The sequence below is a fragment of the Vidua macroura genome, chromosome 15, assembly GCF_024509145.1.
Source record: "Vidua macroura isolate BioBank_ID:100142 chromosome 15, ASM2450914v1, whole genome shotgun sequence".
Classification (NCBI taxonomy): Eukaryota; Metazoa; Chordata; class Aves; order Passeriformes; family Viduidae; genus Vidua; species Vidua macroura.
The window spans coordinates 17,542,906-17,560,883 of NC_071585.1; the positions used below are offsets into that span (position 1 = coordinate 17,542,906).

The 17,978-nt window shown below is 60.8% G+C and overlaps 1 protein-coding gene across 1 annotated transcript in view; it reads left to right on the forward strand.

The window, feature by feature from the left end:
* The first annotated feature begins 17,782 nt into the window (after positions 1-17,782).
* PPARGC1B (PPARG coactivator 1 beta) overlaps positions 17,783-17,978 on the forward strand; it is a 44,606-nt gene continuing 44,410 nt past the window's right edge. The window contains exon 1 of the mRNA XM_053991306.1: positions 17,783-17,884. Within this exon, the coding sequence (XP_053847281.1) occupies positions 17,801-17,884 (84 nt within the window). The 5' untranslated portion in view covers positions 17,783-17,800. The remainder of the gene's footprint in view (positions 17,885-17,978) is intronic.

The following is a 17,978-nucleotide window of genomic DNA, read 5'->3' on the forward strand; positions in this document are numbered from 1 at the left end:
TGCGGGGGCTCCGCCCGGGGGGACCCAGGGGGACCCAGACCGCCACTCCCGGGACTCCCGAGTCCCCCCTGCCACCCTCACAGATCCCCGGCGGGGTGACACAGGTGCCACGGAAGAGTTTTTTTTGGGAGAATCGATCCGTGTTGGTCCTGACCTAAGGCTCGGTTTGAGAGCGGAGAGAGCCCCCCTCCCGCCATTCCCGAGGTATCCATGCCTCAGTTTCCCCGTGGCTGCTCTGCTAGGAGATGCTGATGGGGCTGAGGTGGGCAGCCCTGCCATGGTGCCAGAGGGGACTTCAGGAGCGCCCCGGGACTGGCACTTCACGCCGCCCATCCCTCACCGAGGCCAGTGGAGCACCCGGCTGGCGTCGCCCCGGCTGCCCTGGGCTCCTGGCGCTGCACGCATCAAAGGTGCCCGCGCCGGCTGGCGAGCGCTGGCACGCCGGGCCCTGCGCCCTGCCCTGCCCTGCCCGGGGGCAGCAGCACGCCCGGCCACCCACGGGCTCCCCGCGGGCTCCCCAGTGCAGCCGTGGCTGCGGGCTGGGCAGCAGGGCAGGGCTGGCACGTCCTCACCCAACCCTGAGCAGGTGCCAGGCGGGTGGGGACAGCCGCAGGCACTGCCCTGTGTCCCCTGTGTGGGGCTGGGGTTGGTTTGAGGCAGAGTGGGGCTCACCCTCCTTTTACCTGTACCTGTGGGGTGGCTGGGGGGCAGCCACCTCTGCCCAGGTGCCATTGAAAGGCCCGAGGAAATGCTCACCTACACAAAACCTGGGAGGGGACAGCAGTGCCAGAGCTGGGGACGTGTCCTGGCGATGCTCCCAGCCTGGGGAAAGGCTGATGGGTTCCTCAGCAAGGGAAAATGAGTAGGCTGGGGGACGGGGGTCATTGGGCAAGGGCCGTGTGTCTGTGCTTGTCCACCCAGCCCAAGCCCTGCAGCCACAGGGCTCACCCCTCCAGCTCCCTGCAGGTGGCTCCTCTGGGTTTTTCCATCCCTGATCAAATCCCATCAGGTCAGGTTTCCCTCCAGAGTCACCTTCCTGCCAGCTCGGCGGGGTGCACCAGCAATCAGCCCCGTGCCAGGCCATGGCAGCAGTCAGGCAGGTCCTGCTCCACAGCCCTCGGGGTGTGGAGACCCCTCAGAGGCTGAAAGGTGACAGTGGCACACGGAGTGCTGAGCCCGCTGCTGCCTGGGCCCCGATCTTCCCATGGAAGGAGGGCTGGGGTGGTCAGGGCTGGGGTGGTCAGGGCTTGGCTGGACATCCCGCAGGAAGAGGGAAATGAGTTCATGTGGCTCCTCCAGCCTGTGGGTGCCAAGGGGTGAGCTGGGCTCTGCTGTTCCCCCAGTCCTGCTGCCAGCCTCGATGGCCAGGGGACCTTACCCCGGGGTCTGTCCCCAGGACAGGGCCTGGTCCTTGGCTGCAGGACGTGGGTGCCTGCATCCCTCCCTTCTCCCGTGAATTCACCCAGCACCGCTGCTGCCCTGGGCCTGGAAGTGCCCTCTTGGAGTCACGGGAGGGCACGGGGCTCTTCCAGCACAAACATGAGGGGGGATAAAGGGCACAAGTGTGCCTTTAAATAGCCTGTCAAGGACAGGCTCTCCCGGGAGGAATGCTCTGGCTGGCCCGGTGGAACATGCCTGTGGCTGGGGGCACGGGGGGACAGCTGGGCAGGGCCGGCTGCTCGCCAGGAGGCCAGGTCAAGGTTAGGCACGGCCCTGGCCCGGTGCCACCGTGCCATGGCTTGGCACCGGGAAAACAGAGCCGTGCAAACAGGGAAATGAATGCCAGGCCAGGGGTTGGCCGTGGCCAGGGCTGATCTGGAGGTGGCAGCGGGGCCAGCCCGCACGGAATTTGGCAGCGGCGCTGCCTGGCTGCCAGAGCAGCCTCCGGGGCAGCTCCGGTTGTCCTGAGCGGCTGCTGCACTCCTGTCCGGGCTGATTCATATCCTGGACGTGCAGGCATTTGGATATTGTCCACCTGCGGGGTGTGACAGCGCACGGCTGTGTCCCCAGGGCGCGGGTGCCAGCCCGGCCACGTGCCGGGAGCAGGACGGGGCAGCTCCGGCTCTGCTCTGTGTGCCTGCTGCTCCCTGGGGACGCGGCGGGGCCACAAAACACATCCCAGGTGAGAGCCCGGGATGCCAGGAGGATGGCTGAGTGCCCAGGTGGCCATGTGCCCGTTGGCTCTGCTGGGGCACCCCGGGGGAGGGAGATGTGAGAAAAGGCAGCTGCCACAAGCCCCAAGCCCAGGCCCCCAATCCCAGAGCCATCCCCTCACCACGGGGTGCAGAAAGAGGGCAAAAAGGCTCGGAGAGGGGAGCCAGGAGGAGCAGGGTGGCCACGTGGGCTGAAGGGCACAGCCAGCCCGAGTGGCTTTAGGCACGGAGCTCGAGTTGCCCACGCTGCCAGGCTGAGCTGGCTCCCAGCAGAGCCAGCCTGTGCCGCAATGTTCCCTGCCACCTGCCCATGGTGGCCCACGAGGAGCAGCCCGAGCCCCTGGCCACCCTGGCTGGCCCCTCGTGTGCCCACTGGGACCAGCGTGGCCCGAGGAAGGGCTGAGCCCCACGGAGAGCGAGCCCTGGGCTGCGGAGCAGGAGGGGAGCCGTGAACAGCAGCGCTCGCTCCAGGCCGGTGCAGCTGGCACCTGAATTGTCTAATAAAGTGTGAAATTGCTTTCATGCTCTGCTACCTTTGCTGAGCTGGACCGTCATTACGGCCCCCCCTCGCCGCCCGCGCCGGCTGTGCCGTGTCCCGCTGTGGCGGCGCTGCCGGCTGAGCCCCGGGCCGGGCTGGCACAGCCGTGCCTGGCACTGCCCCCAGCCCCCCTGCGCCGGGGGCTGCCCGTGCTCCCGGCATCCCCTCCCTGCCCCTCCGCTGGGCAGGGCACCACCGCCACGGGGGCAGGGGGTGGGGATCACCCCGGCCGTGGGGATGGGATGGGTCACTGCCGTGGGGATGGGATCTCTGCCGTGGGGGTGGGATGGGTCACTGCTGTGGGGATGGGATGGGATCTCTGCCGTGGGGATGGGATCTCTGCCATGGGGCTGGATCCCTGCCATGGGGATGGGATGAATCCCTGCCGTGGGGATGGGATCTCTGCCATGGGGCTGGATCCCTGCCATGGGGATGGGATGAATCCCTGCCGTGGGATGGGATCTCTCCGGTGGGGGTGGGATGGGTCACTGCTGTGGGGATGGGATGGGATCTCTGCCGTGGGGATGGGATCTCTGCCATGGGGCTGGGATGGATCCCTGCTGTGGGGATGGGATGGGTCACTGCCGTGGGGATGGGATGAATCCCTGCCATGGGGATGGGATGGATCTCTGCCGTGGGGATGGGATGGATCCCTGCCATGGGACGGGATCTCTGCCATGGGGATGGGATGGGTCACTGCCGGGGGGATGGGATGGATCCCTGCTGTGGGACTGGATCTCTGCTGTGGGGCTGGGATGGATCCCTGCCATGAGAATAGATCCCTGCCATGGGGCTGGATTCGTGCCATGGGGATGGATCCCTGCCATGAGTATAGATCCCTGCCATGGGGCTGGATTCGTGCCATGGGGATGGATCCCTACCATGGGGCTGGGGTGGATCCCTGCCGTGGGGATAGATCCCTGCCATGGGGCTGGATTCGTGCCATGGGGAGGGATCCCTGCCATGAGGCTGGGGCTGGATCCCTGCCGTGGGACTGGGGCGGATCCCTGCCATGAGGCTGGGATGGATCCCTGCCATGGGGCTGGATCCCTGCCGTGGGGCTGGGGGTGCTGTGGGGCTGGGGGCTGCCGTCCCACCTCCTTACCCCGCGGGATGCCCCGGGGTGCAGGATCAGCTCAGGTGGGAGCCCTGCCCTGCGGCTGTGCCACTGCCCGTGCCCATCAGACTGGGCTCCATCCGGCCGTGCCCGGAGCCACCTCGGACCCTGCCGAGGCTGCAGAGAGCTCCCACCTTGGCAGGGACAGAGGGACAGCCCAGCCCCCCTCGCCGGTGGGTGACGAATTGTTCCTGAACCACCTGGCTGTGCACAGAAACTGTTCTCCACCTCTAATAACAATAATCAATCATCCTGCTCTGGGCAGGGGATGTGCAAGGTTTTCCAGGCTGGGGAGCTGGTGGGGCTGGCAGGGGGATTTTAGGGGGCTCCCCTGAGGGGACACAGAAGCCTCTGCTCGGAGGTGGCTTCCCTCCTGCACTGCCCACCAGGAGGGCAGTCCATGACTGGGGAAGTGCCAGCTCCTCGGGGCTGTGAAAATTGTGATTTTGGAGGGAAAAGCAGCTGGGAGCCCAGGTCTGGCATGGGGCACTGGGTGCTCCCTGCTCCAGAGGATCCCATGGGTCCCCATGCCAAAGGAGTGAGGCCCAGGAAAAGGCATTTCTGCAGGGCTCAAGATACTTTGCCCCAGGGAAGTGGTGCCACGTTTTTCCAGCTACTGATAAAGTTAAACCCTTGATCTGGTTAAAGATTTAGCCCATAAGGCAAGCCAGGGTAGGACAGTAATGCTGTTAGTGCCACTGGCTTGGTGACACTTCCGTTTTTTCCTAACATCTAACCCAAGCCTATTCTCTGTCAGTTGGAAACCATTCCCCTTGTCCTGCCACTACTGGAGAAAACCAGTCCCTGGGAGTGCACCCTAACCCAGCAGCATTCCCGAGCCCTCCTTCATTGGCATTCCTCCTCTCCCAGCCTGCACAGCCTGTTCCCAATGCCCCGAGTGTTAATTGAATTGCTTCCCCCAGACCTGCCGATGCTTTAGGGACTGGAGCATCTGCACACACCACGGGCAGCCTGCTCCGAGCCTGCTCCGTGCCTACTCTGTGCCTGCTCCAAGCCTGCTCCAAGCCTGCTCTCTGCCTATTCTGTGCCTGCTCTGTGCCTACTCCGTGCCTGCTCCATGTCTGCTCCAAACCTGCTCTGAGCCTGCTCCATGCCTACTCCATAACTGCTCCGAGCCTGCTCTGAGACTGCTCTGTGCCTGCTCCAAGCCTGCTCCATGCCTACTCCATGCCTACTCCATAACTGCTCTGAGCCTGCTCTGAGACTGCTCTGAGCCTGCTCCAAGTCTGCTCCATGCCTGCTCCATGCCTGCTCCATGCCTGCTCCGAGCCTACTCCATGCCTACTCCATGCCTGCTCCGAGCCTGCTCCAAGCCTGCTCAGCCCTTCCCGTGGGATGCTCCAGCTGCAGGGAAGGAAAAGGGAGCGAGCAACAAGGCCGGGTTGGTGTGGAGGTGCCAACGCCCCCATTGCAAAGACTCACGGAGTGAAGGGGATGGAGCCAGGCAGGAGCCCCAAGAGCTCTGGGAACCCCTTGGAAAGGTCTACAAGCACCCAGAGGGGCTGGGAAGCATCCTGCTCCCCTCCCCGCTGTGCCGGGCACTCCACGCAGCCCCAGGAGCCACCGGGGCTGTTCCTTCATCTCCGCCCAAAGGAGGAGATTTGTGGGTCTAAAATCTGCCTCTTTTCGGCTGCTCCCGACAGGAGCTACAAGCTGCAGACACGAAGCCTTTTGTGAGCCCGACCGCATCCCGGCTGGGATTTACCTAAAACAGCCCCAGGGAGGAACGGCTGGGCGGGGATGTGGGGGGAGAGCGAGGGAGGCTGCCTGGTGTTTGTTTTTACTAATGAAGCCCCATAATCAAATCATTTCAATTTTAATTGTGAAGCCAGCAGGCAGATTTCTGTCTCCAGATGGGACGTGATAGGAATAGTTGAAGGCTGGGCACGTTCTGCCACTCACCTTAATGCTTGGAACAAGGCAGATGGGAGCAGCGCTGGGGAGAGCTCGGGAAGAGCCTGGTCCCCCAGGGATGAGGATTTGAGCTGGGATCAGACCCCAAACCTCTCCTGCTTTGCTGATCCAGGGAAACCAACCCCTGGCAAGATGTGCTGCACCATTCCCAGGTCTGAGCAGGGGAGGCAGGAGCTGTTTTCCCTGCTTTCATCTCTCAGCTCTGCCAGGATACATGAAATCTATTTGTGGCTTCCACTTACCATCTCATTCTTTGGGTGTTTGGACTTTGGGAAAAGAGGAAAATAAAGAAACTGGGTCATTTTCTATTTATTTGGAAGAGCTGAGATGTTAACCCTCCAGCTGCACAGAGCTCTGCTCATGTCTCTGTGGGACTGGCAAACTTGGAACAAGTGGTGGAGGAGAGGAGAAACCTCCTCCTCAGCAAAGAAAATGTGTCTTTTGCCCAGCTTCTTGTTCAGGCTGGGGGGAAAAAGGAGCAGTGGGGCTGGGATTGCCCTCCCAGTCTAAAGCAGTTACCTCAGGCAAAACACATCAGCTTGTTCCTTGCCATGGAGAAATGGAGCTGGGTTGCTCTGGGAGTGATTAAATCCTCCAAGGAGGGGCATTCCTGCTGCCTGCCAGGCCTCAGCAGTCACCCAGGGGCAGGGGGTAGGCACAGAGGGGTGCCAGGGAGGGGGGATATCTCCTCTCCTCCCCACCAGAGAGCTTTGTTCCTCCCAAAGAGGATGAGGCCAGAGGTACAGCATGCCCTGGGCAGGTAACACCAAGTATGGAATACCTTGTGCTCCTCTTGGTGCCTTCCCCACAGCCATAACGGGGCAGAGCCCAGCTCTTATCAGGGCTGGCTGCTGCTGCTGCTTTCACCTCCTCGAGCTGCTGCCCTCCCCGTGCCCACAGTCCAGCTCCCAGAGCTGACAGCATCTCTGGAATCTCCTGGAAGGGATCCAGGCAGGGAATGCCAGGCACAGAGCAGCCACCAGCTCCCTCTGGCCGGGCCTCTTCACTCTTATCAGCTCTCCCCTTTCGTGCCTGAGTCATCAGGGACAGGAGCATCAAATCAGCAATAAAGTCATTACCTTGCTAAGCAAATACAGATGAAAACCTCACTTTATTTTTTGAAATCGGAGCCCTGGCTCCTGAGGGCTTGTAGTGGCACCTTCCCTCTGCCAGCCTTCCTTTGGCTGGGTGTGCTCCAGCCCCAGGGACACCCTGGGTGAGGAGAGGCGGGGGAGAGGGGCACTCTCCTGGCAGCCCATGGATTTCCTGGCATGGGGAAGCTCCGTGCTTGGTGCACCCTCACTCTGGTGGCTCCAGCTACAGGAACTGGGCACATCCAGAGGGGGATGACACCCCCTCTGCCATCCCTCACCCCTGGCACCTCGTGCCTCCCATGTGTCTGCAGCTCACCATCCCATCCCATCCCATCCCATCCCATCGCCGATCCGGGATTCTGCTCTCCTTCTCCCTCTTTTATATCTTTTTCCCTCCGTGTCCAAATGGGAATTAAATTGAGGCCACTAAACTCCTTTGTGCTCGCAGCCGTGCCGGGGCTGCAGGCGGCGTTTCAGCCCCGGCTCCCCGAGCGGCTGCCAGGCTCTGGCAGGCACCGCAGTGTGCTGGCTCCTGCTGCCGTGCCCGGCGTGCCCCTGCCTGCCCCAGGGCCAGGCAGGGCTGGGGTTAAACCCAACCTGACCAAAACATGTGCCCGAGCAATTTCTTCCTCACGTGGGGCCGCCGTGGCTGCGCCCGGCCCGCAGCCCCATCCCCGAGGGCTCTCCCGGTGTCCCGGGGGTTCTCTGGCCGCAGCCCTGTGGGGAGGTGCTGGAGACAGGCTGGGCAGCCGCCCCCACAGCCTGGCTCGGCCTCAGCGGCTCAGGCAGCACCTCGAGGAAATGGGGATGAGCTGGAGCCAGGGCTGTGGGACACGCGGGGCAGGGGCTGGGGGTGCCGGTGAGCGAGGGGTGTCCTGCCAGCGAGCAGCACCCAGCTGGTCCTGGATGACCCACCGAACCAGGCAGTGCCACCCCACCAGGGCTTGTTTTTCTCAGGCAGGAGCAGGAGGAGGAGGGATGCTGGTCATGGGTGAACTCGTTCCTCTGCAACCCAGGAAAATGTCCCTGGAAGTGCCTGAGGACAGCAAAGGAGGGCAGACCTGAGTGTGCTGGGAGGGAACAGCTGCTGGGAATTTCAATGACCGCCCGTGAATGCTGGTTTTGTTTTGTCCCAGCCACGGCCGTGCTCTGCCTCGGCCAGACAGCATTCAAGCCCTGCTGCTCACGGGGCTCTGCGCAATGGAGCTCCTTGGGAAGAGCCAGGGAGAAACCTGAGCTTGAGGAGCAGCCCTGGAGCAGCTCCCTGACCCTGCTCTGCAGAGAAACCTGCGAGCTTGGCCACAGCAGGCAGAGCCTCAGCAGCAGGGATGTGCAGGAGCTGGGGTGGGCTCTTCCCAGGGCCCCCAGTCAAGCTTTGCTCCCGTCTGCCGGAAGGAAAAGTGATGGAAAGAGAAGAGATGGTCAGGAAGTGAGTGAGGTGTGCTTCCTGCATCCTTCCTGCTCAATTCCTGCTCAATTCCTGCATAATTCCTGTTCAATTCCTGCACAATTCCTGCACAATTCCTGCTCAATTCCTGCTCAATTCCTGCACAGTTCCTACATAATTCCTGTTCAATTCCTGCTCAATTCCTGCACAATTCCTGCTCAATTCCTGCTCAATTTCTGCACAGTTCCTGCACAATTCCTGCACAGTTCCTGCACAATTCCTGCTCAATTCCTGCACAATTCCTACATAATTCCTGTTCAATTCCTGCTCAATTCTGGCACAATTCCTGCTCAATTTCTGCACAGTTCCTGCACAATTCCTGCACAGTTCCTGCACAATTCCTGCTCAATTCCTGCACAATTCCTACATAATTCCTGCTCAATTCCGGCACAATTCCTGCTCAATTTCTGCACAGTTCCTGCACAATTCCTACACAATTCCTGTTCAATTCCTGCTCAATTCCTGCACAATTCCTACACAATTCCTGTTCAATTCCTGCTCAATTCCTGCTCAATTCCTGCTCAATTCCTGCACAATTCCTGCACTATTCCTGCTCAATTCCTGCACAATTCCTGCTCAATTCCTACATAATTCCTGCTCAATTCCTGCTCAATTCCTGCACAATTCCTACACAATTCCTGCACAATTCCTGCTCAATTCCTACCCAATTCCTGCAAAATTCCTGCTCAATTCCTGCTCAATTCCTGCACGCTTGCCTCTCCCCTGCCCGATGCACACTGCCTTGGGGCTGGGCAGTGCAGGCAGACTTTTCCAGGCACGGCCTCGGGATGAAGCTCTCAGCTCTCCCTGGAGCCTGGGACATGGAATGCTGCCCCGTGACTCTCCAGGGCTCCCTGGGGAAACGGAGATGCTGCCAGGCACTGTGGTTTACAGCCTCAGCCCTGGCACACGCTGCCAGATCCATGCCCTGAAAATCTAGTTTCCTAGGGATAAACGGGATTTCTTATTCCTGTTGCTAATGTGATATCAGCACATTGCAACACAGATGTTTTAATAACACATAGTTCTTCTAATGAAGGGCCTTAAGCTAATTTACTTCCCAACATTTGTATATGTCCTATTTGCTCATTTATTCATGCAGTAAATGAAGTTAAAGTTGCTAAACATTTAGAAAATTACAAATACACTGGAGAAGTGCACCTGTGTATTAAAATAAGGAGCAGGAGCTGATTTCCTGGCGCAGAGGCTGCCCAAGGCACGTGCTGGTGGCTGCTCCCTCCCTTCCTGTGCAGCCACTCAGGCTGGAGGGGAAGGCAGCCGGGCACTGCCAGACCCCATTCCCAGGGATGCTGACAGTTGTGACAACCACTGCATTTTTATTTTTATCATCCCGCCAACGCCGCTCTTTAGATCAGCTTTTATTAAAAATAAATAATGCTTTCAAACCGGTGCTGGGGCACCAAACTGTGACAAAGGCCGGGGAGGCGGTGCTGAGGATGATTAATGTGGTTTTTCCAGTGAAATACTATAGCAGTTCTCCCGTGCTGAGGGCTCTGCTGTCGGCTGTGGGAAGGACAAAGGCGCTGGGTGCCGTTCTCAGCCTGGCACCTGGAGCAGGGGCACAGGTCTGGCTGTGGCCTCACCCCCTCCTGGGCCAGGCTTTGGTGGGCACAGGTCAGGCAAAGGCCAAAGGGATGTTGAGGCACAGAGCCCTGCCAGCCCCTTGGATGTATCCATCCCTTCTTCTTCCATTATCCCCCACACCGGCCCCCAGCAGGCCCAGCCACCCCAGCCCAGGTGAGAGGTGAACACAGCTCACACTCAGAGCAGGGAAAACGGATTTAGAATGTTCCCTGCCACACAGCCTGCACCCTGGGGGCTCCAGGCATGTCACACATCCGCCCTGGCCAGACCCACGCCAGGCACATCTCCATCACACGAGGAGGCTCCTCCCATATCACACCCTCCAGGGGAAGGTGAGCAAACCTCCAGCACCCCGGGAAAACCCCCAAAGGCCGTGCAAGGCTGGGCTTGCTCCCCCTGGGCAGACTCATCCCACCCGGGCTTCCCAGGAAGGGACACCAGTCATTCCCAGTCTGAGCACTGGTGTGATGGCAAAGCTGCCTCTGCTCATGGCCTCGGGGACAGGGCTGCAGCTCCTGCCCTGCTGGGACAGCCCTGGCTGTAAAACCCCTGCCACGATCGAGGATTGTGGCTGGAGAGCTCCATCCTTGTGCCCAACACCTGAGGCTTTCCCCAGCTCCAGCTCACGGCAACCAGAGGGAAAAGCAGCGAGCAAAATCTTGGGCAAACATTTCGGGAATGCAAAAATCTCGCTCTCTGAGTGCAGTTTGGCTCAACAGCTTGCTGGGGAATGGCAGGCACTCGATGGCCGATGGGGAGGCAGAGCCGCTGACCCGCGGAGCTCCGGTTATCTGCTCCATCAGGGAAAGGCGCTGCCACTCACTGCTGCACTCCCGTTATCCCGGTCCCTCCCCTCCCCTGCCTTTCCAGGCCGGAGCATTTCTCAAACTGTGCTTTATCCCGTCCCTGCTGCTCCTTTTCCAGCGCCACCAGCACTGATAATAACGGCCCTAAATCCTTCCTGCCCGGTGCCAGCCGGAGCCTGCGCCCTCAGCACCACGGAACGCGTGGGCAGTGAATGGCACAGCACTCTCTCCTCCCCCGGTTGTGCAGTTCGGGCTGTTGGGATGCCATCTCCAACCCCCCTATCCCCGGCTCGCCGCTCCCGGGAAACTCGTGCCCGTGCCTGTGGCAGGCGGGGGAGCGAGGCGGCTGCGTTCTTACCTCTCGCCGGAGCCGGGAGTGCGGGGAGAGCTGGAAATAGCCCTGGCTGACACAGATACCTGTGCGGAACAGCAGGGGCCTGCACTTGCCGTGGTAATTGCATACTGCATGGCGATGAGTCAGCCGGAGCCCCGCTCGGGCAGCACGAGGCTGCCCTGCCTCCCGCACCGTGCGGGCAGCGCCCGCCCAGCCCAACCGGGGCCCCGTTGCCGGGGAAATTGATGCTCCCCCCGTCCTCTAAGCACAGGAGCAGGGAGAGGATGGGAATGAGAGCATCTTGCAGCTTTTTAAGCTCTCGAGATGCTTTCAAGTGCCGGGGAGGCTGTGCGAGCTGTGATTTGCTGCATTATTTCTGTTGCTATCCCCGCACGGGGAGCTCCTGTGTGCAGAGGAGCTGCTCGCAGCAAGTCAGCATCCAAACGCTGCCTGTTCTGGGGGGGGGCTGAGCCCCACAAGGGACTGGGGCCACCCTGGGACCAGCGCTCAGCACTTCCCAGGGTCTCTGGGATGGGCCCCCTTTACCTCAGCCGTGGGTAACCGGACACCGAAGCGGTGTCAGCTCACCCCGAGCTCCTCGGCAAGAAAGCCCCTCCAGCAGAGCTCTCCATCCTCCTCCTCATCCTTCTCCTGGGGCTCAGGGGCTGCCTGGCTGCCGGCGATTGCACTGTCAGGACATTAATAAATAATTAGCCGGCAAACTTCCACCAGGGAGCTTCGTTTGCTCTCCTCCAGCGGTGCCGCCCGCTCAGAGGGAGAGCCAGGGGAGAGCAGCTATTCCCAGGAAGAGGGGCTGGAGGGGGTGGCATTTCCCCAGCCGGGCTGGCGGCTCCCCAGGCTCCTCCACAGCTGACTTCACATTCCAAAGGGATTCGGGGGGAGGAGGAGGAATAGGTAAAATCAATGAGAACCTATTTGGCGGGACAAAAGAACGTGGTTTTATTTATAGCCCTGGCTGGAGCTGAAGAGTCTCCTGCGCAGGGAGACGGTGCTGAGGCGCTGAGGAGCAGCACAGCAGAGCCTGCACAGGTTGGGAGATGCACCAGTGCCTGCTGCCCACCCTGCACCAGCCAGCCCCACTGAGCCCCCAGCCCCCGACTCCCCAGAGTGCTGAGGGTGGCTTTGCTCGCCAGCCTGGCAAGGGGGGAACCCCTGTGGAGGGGTTTCTGCTCTGGCTGCAGTGTCTGTGCTCAGGGGGTGCCAGGGGCTGAGCACCAGCCCTGTCCCACCACTCGTGCCCAGGCAGGGCTGCAGGAGCTGGGGACAGTGGTGGCCAGTCACTGTGGGGACGCTCAGAGGAGAGCTGGTGACAAAGGAGGAGGGGGTGCTGCGACATGGAGGCCCAGGGACAGACAGAGCCAGGCTGGCAGGCTGGGAGTCACGAGCCAGGAGATGCCCATGGACATCCCTGCCAGCAACAGCTGCTTGGGGAACAGCAAGTCCTTGCTCAGCAGTGCTGCAGATCCAAAGCGTCTCCCTCCACTGCTCACTGCCTCGGCCAGCTCTGCTGGTGCAGGAGGACCAGGATCTGCTCTGGTGACCATGGCACGTCTCTGGGATGAGGCAGTTAAAACAGAGAGAGGAAGAGAGGCACCCAGACTCTGAGCAGCCTCCAGGGAGAGGCAGGAGGAGTTACCCTGCTCAGAGCCATCAGCAGAGGAGGATGAGGCCAGCCTGGGTCTCAGCCAGCCACTCCAATGCCCCTCACTCCTCCTGGCAGCAGGATGGTGGGGATACAGGAGATAGCCCAGCTCCTGGTGCTGTCCTGGCAGGCAGGGACAGGCAGTGAAGGGAGCCCAGGCAGCACCACCAGCACCAGAGGCAGCTTGGCAGGCAGGGGGGCAGCAAGAGGCCAGTGGGGTGACATGGATGGGCTGTGACAGACACTGCCAGCACAGTGCGAGCACTGCCAGAGCTGTGGGAAAGCCGAGCTCAGCCGGAGTGAAAGGGACACGAGGGACACGAAGCGGATGGTGCCATCCTGCCGGTCCCACGGCTGGCTGGTGCCCTGTGCCAGGCTGCTCTGGGGCAGCACGGGGGGCACCGACCCTGGAACAGCGAGGGGCAGGCTCGGGCTGCAGGCTGGGATGTCAGGCAGTGCAGGAAGAGCAGTGCAAGGTCTCTGACAGCGTGTTCCTTCCCCCAGATGAAGTGAGGTACAGGATGAGCCGAGTGCCCTGGGCTGCTGCCAGCCTCTCATCCCCAGGCAGAAGGGGCCGGCTGGCCCTGCTGTGCCAGAGCAGCCTGGGGAGGAGGACAAGCTGCTTCAGCTGCTGTGGGTGTGCTGCTTCTGTGGACAAATGAGTCACTGAAAGTGCCATAAGGAGTCAATGGGCATCCTGGTCCCCTGCTCGGCCCACACAGCTGGTGGGCAGCATGAGCCATCGTGCAGGAGCCTTCCCTACCCTCCACTGCCTGGGCTCTGCCTCTTGCTCCAGGAAATCCCCATCTGTTTCAACAATGCATCCACAAAACCCCCTCCTTGCTCCTTTGCTACCACATTTGTGTGCTCACAGGTTTTCCCTGCAATAACTGTGTGGATTTACCTCCACAGCACGCTCCAGGCCGTGGTTCGGGAGAGGAGCAGCAGGCTGCAGGGTGGGGCAGGCTGCAGCCCTGCACAGCATCCCCCTGCACGGGTGCATCCCTCCAGCCCTCAGTGCTGGCCACAGGCTCCTCTGACGGAGCTGCAGCAGCCCCTGCTCCAGGGAAAGAGCTGCAGAGAGCCTGGCAGGTGGCACAGGGGGAGGGACTCTGCCAGGTGTGCTGCAGAGAGGGGCCTGGGGGGCTGTGCCACAGCACAGGCAGAGTGTCCTTGGTGTCCAGCCGTGCCTGCCGGAGGGCTTTGTGGCACAGTGGGACATCACCCCACAATGACGAGGGAGCTTGGAGCAGGAGTGGCAACCTCTGAACTACCAGAGGCTCAGCCCTGCCCCCTGGACAAGCGGGATCTCAGAGCCAGGAGCCCACCCAGCACTCATTTGCCCTCAAAATCCACTTTTGTTTCCTAGGTCCCCTCCAGCCCCAGGGGCCAGTCACTCAGCCCTGTGGCAGAGAGGACATCAGACTTTCACTCCTTGCTGGCCATGAAGCATAACAGAGCCCTCCTGTCACCAGCTGAGGAGGAGGAGGAGGAGACAGGAGCTCCCAGGTGCACACAGCTAATGAGGCACAGAAAGCGTGGAGGGAAAGCAACACTCTGTCCCTGTGCTCGTGATCTCAGGTGAAGGATAAGGCTGAGCCGAGTGCTGAGCAGGGCTGCGGGGAAGGGAAAGCAGAGCTCGTGGAAAGGAGCCAGGCAGAGAAACTCAGCAAAACCCTGGGCATGGCACTGCCAACCGCTGTGCCCCGCGGGGAGCGGGGCCCCAGCGAGCAGCGCGCGTGAATGGAGAGCGCTCCGGGGCAGGGCTCTGGGGAGCCTGGGGACACCTTCCCCTTCAGCTGCCCCCCAGCTCACCCAGCCACGGGCCAACAGAGCTCCTGCCAGCCCACAAAGCCTTTCCCCGTCCCCAGCGAGAGCGGCCACCACGGCAGTCCCCCATTTCACGCGAGTGCCAAGCAGAGAGTGTCACCAGGCGGGGGGCTGGCGGGGACCCGCCGGCGGCTGCGGATGTTGTAACTCGGGGGAGCCCCATTTGCCGCTGCCTCTCACTGCCCGGTCCTTACAACATTTTGCCATCCACAAACAGAGGCAGCTGCAACGTGAGAGCGAGGGCGGGCGGTCGCCCGGCCGGGGTGGCTCCTGCCCAGCCGGCGCTCATTGGCTCCTGCCCCTGTCCCACGCCTGTCCTTTGGCAGGCTCAGGGTACCTTCAAACCCTGTCCCCTCCTGACCGCTGGCCCAATGACATTACTCACTCGCTGTTGTTTTGAAAGGACATTTGCAAGATTTCCTGTTATATTTTACCTCGGTAATGTTATCCCCAGCCCCTCCGGGCTGAGCATCGAGTTGCTGCTGCAGCAGGGGTGCGGTGCCACGGGGCAGCCAGGGCTGCCAGGGCAGGGTGGGCACAGGGGGCTTAACTCTGCTCGAGAGCGGCTGACACCTCTGGGAGTCCATAAATACAGAGAGCAGCAGGAGCTGGAGCTCTGGCAGCTGCCCTGCTCTCGAAGCTCAGGGTCTGGTGGAGGAGGAAAGCTGTGAGCACATGGCAGGGCTGGCCAGCTCCTGTGCACAGGGCAGGGTGTGTGACACGGGCAGTGTGATGTCCCATTCACACCACGGCATCCCAGACACCATTCCTACCCACCGCAGGTGTTTCTGAGGCTGCCACATGACTGACTTGTAAGAAGGTGGAGACAACACCACTTCTAACATCTTGTCCTCCTTCGCCTCTCTCCTGGTGCTTCCGAAGCCCTTTTTATGTTTTATTCAACCAATTCCTCCAGAAACTGCAGGGCACAGGGAAGTGGTATGATCTCCATTTCACAGGTGAAAAGAACCAAAAGGAACATAAAAACGCTTGGACTGTGCAAAAGTGCAGAGCAGTCAGGAGCTGAAGTTGGGCAGGTTAACATCAACTTGCAGCCACGTGAGCAACTGTACTTCATCCTGCAGGATGCCACAGAAACCCAGAAGCAGCAGAAAGTCCACTTGGCCAAGACTCCCTCACTGTGCTCTGCTGTCCTCTGTCCCTCTCCCGGCACAAGGGGAGCCTGACCCCATTGCCACATCCAGTTCTGGCTGCAGGGCTGGAAGGAGCCCTCACCTGTCTGCTCAGAGGAGAAATGGGGCAGTGCAGGCTGGGCTTTGCTTTCCTCATGCTCCTCCATGTCCTGGCTGCTGCTAGGGGGGGTGTCCTGCAGGCTGTGACCACTGCAGGCTGGGAAGGGCTCGTCCCCTCGGGTTAGCAAGCAAGGGAGGAGGAACTGTGCTTGCACATGGACCAGAAGGGAAAAGGTATTTCCGAAAAACCCAGCTATGCACAACTTGATTTTCAAATGACAATTGACGAGTAATTCCCATGAATGTTACTTCCTACTTGAGTGCAGATGGTGCAAAGGAAATCACGAGATACTCAAGAGTGAACTTCGCCTTTTGTGCAACAAATTCCTCCCAAAGGACCAGTGTGGTGAGGCCTTCCAGCCCTGATGGGGCAAGCTGCCCTTCTGTTCTCAGCTCATCTTCATCACACCGTAGCCTTCATCACTTGTATCTTCTGCGAGGAAAGGAATGCACATCAGATCACTGCTCAGCCGGGTCAGCTGGGAATTTGAGTCTCAGTCTTCAAGGAATTGCACATGCCCCAGAGCAAGGCAATTTCCTTCCTTGGCCCTGCTGGCTGTGCTGTGCCCGCTGTGACTACAGCTGGGAATCCTGGCAGGGCATTCCGGGGCCCAGGCCTCCCACCCATGGGAAGAGAAGTTTCACTGCTGGCAGGGCAGCCGGAAAAGCACCTTGGGTAAGTGTTTTGGCACTCAGTAATTAGTACTAGAGTGCACAGCAATGAGGAAGAGTTGCTTTGTCCCATCCCAGCAGCCAGGCCACCCTGGCCTGCAGCTCTCATCGGTGTGACACAACCAATGCTGTTCCTGACATCTCCCTTTGGTGCAAGGCTTGGGATCATCAGGGAAAACCCAGTGTTGCTACACTGCATGGTGTTGACAACATGTCCTGAGCCAAAGGGAGGCCAGAGGGAATTAAAAGAGTGGCTGGAAACAGCTCTGCCTTTGAAACAACAGCAAAGAGAACACAGATGGGCAGTGGGCCTTTCCTGCCAGAGGAAGAAGCACTTTCTGTTCACCCCCCAGAGCCTGGCACAGAGCTCCCCACCCCGACAGCTCCACATGACTTTGCTCCATCAGCTCTTTACAGTGACCCTGCAGGCCTGTCTGGGCAGTCTGAGGGGAATCAAGGATTTGGAGCCATTAGGCTGCAGGTGTTGCCACTTGGTTGGTTGTGTATCAGCTAATTCAGGCTGCAGTGCCAAGCCCTGCTCTTTCCCATGTAATTGCTACGGGTAAGTAAATAGAACATTCATGAGATTTTTGGTCCCATCATTAATTATTTCTGAAAGGGCTTTTAGGATACGCCTCAAAACCCCAGACAGAAAGATGACGTGCGTGACATCAAGATGCTCACAGCCGCAGCTGAAATGAAAACAAGGAAAATCAGAAGATCTTTCGCTCCTTTCTACTCTTTACTGCAGTCCCCTGGTCCCATTTCAGTGCAGACCCACCGAGCCTGGAAGTGACCCCTGGCCCAACCGCGGCTCTCAGGGTTTATGTATCTCCACATGGGGTGATCTGGGGACTGTTGAGAGGCGCCTGGCGCTGTTGGGTGCTCCCACTTTTAAACACCGGCGGTTTTAAGGTGCGAGCAGCGGCACTGCTCAAAGTGGGTTCCCTCTGTGGGTGCGTGTCCCTGGGGAAGGCGCTCCAGCAGGAACTTTAAAAGCCCCTGGATGTGCCCCCTGGTCTGACCCGCTGCACCCAGCGCTCACACACCTAAACTCGGAGCGCCCCAGGGGCCGTGCCGCGGCAGCGGGCGGCACCCCCCGTTTGACGGGGCGCCACTTCCAAGGGGCACGCAAGAAGCGGTGTCCCACGCGTGCCTGCAAAGCCCCCGGGGCGCTTCCTCGCAGCGATCCCCGCGGTGCCCGGCTCCCGCAGCCGCTGCGGGCGGGGGCTGCGGGCGGGGGCTGCGGGCGGCTCCGCCCCGGCGCTCCGCGCTCCCCGCCCCGCCGGCCGCCCGGCTCCCGCCGCCGCGCCTGCTGCATGCTCGGTGCTCAGCCCCAGCCGGAGGTGGAAGATGGCGGAGCCGGGGCCGGATTGCAGCTCTCTGCTCGACGAGGATCTCTCCTCCTTCGTCTTCAGTTACCTAGCTGACAGCCAGGTAGGCGGCGCGGGGGGGGTGGCTCTGCCGCGCCGGTCCCCGGCGCGCTGCAGCCGGAGGGGGGGAACGGACGGACCCCCCCGTTCTGCTTGCC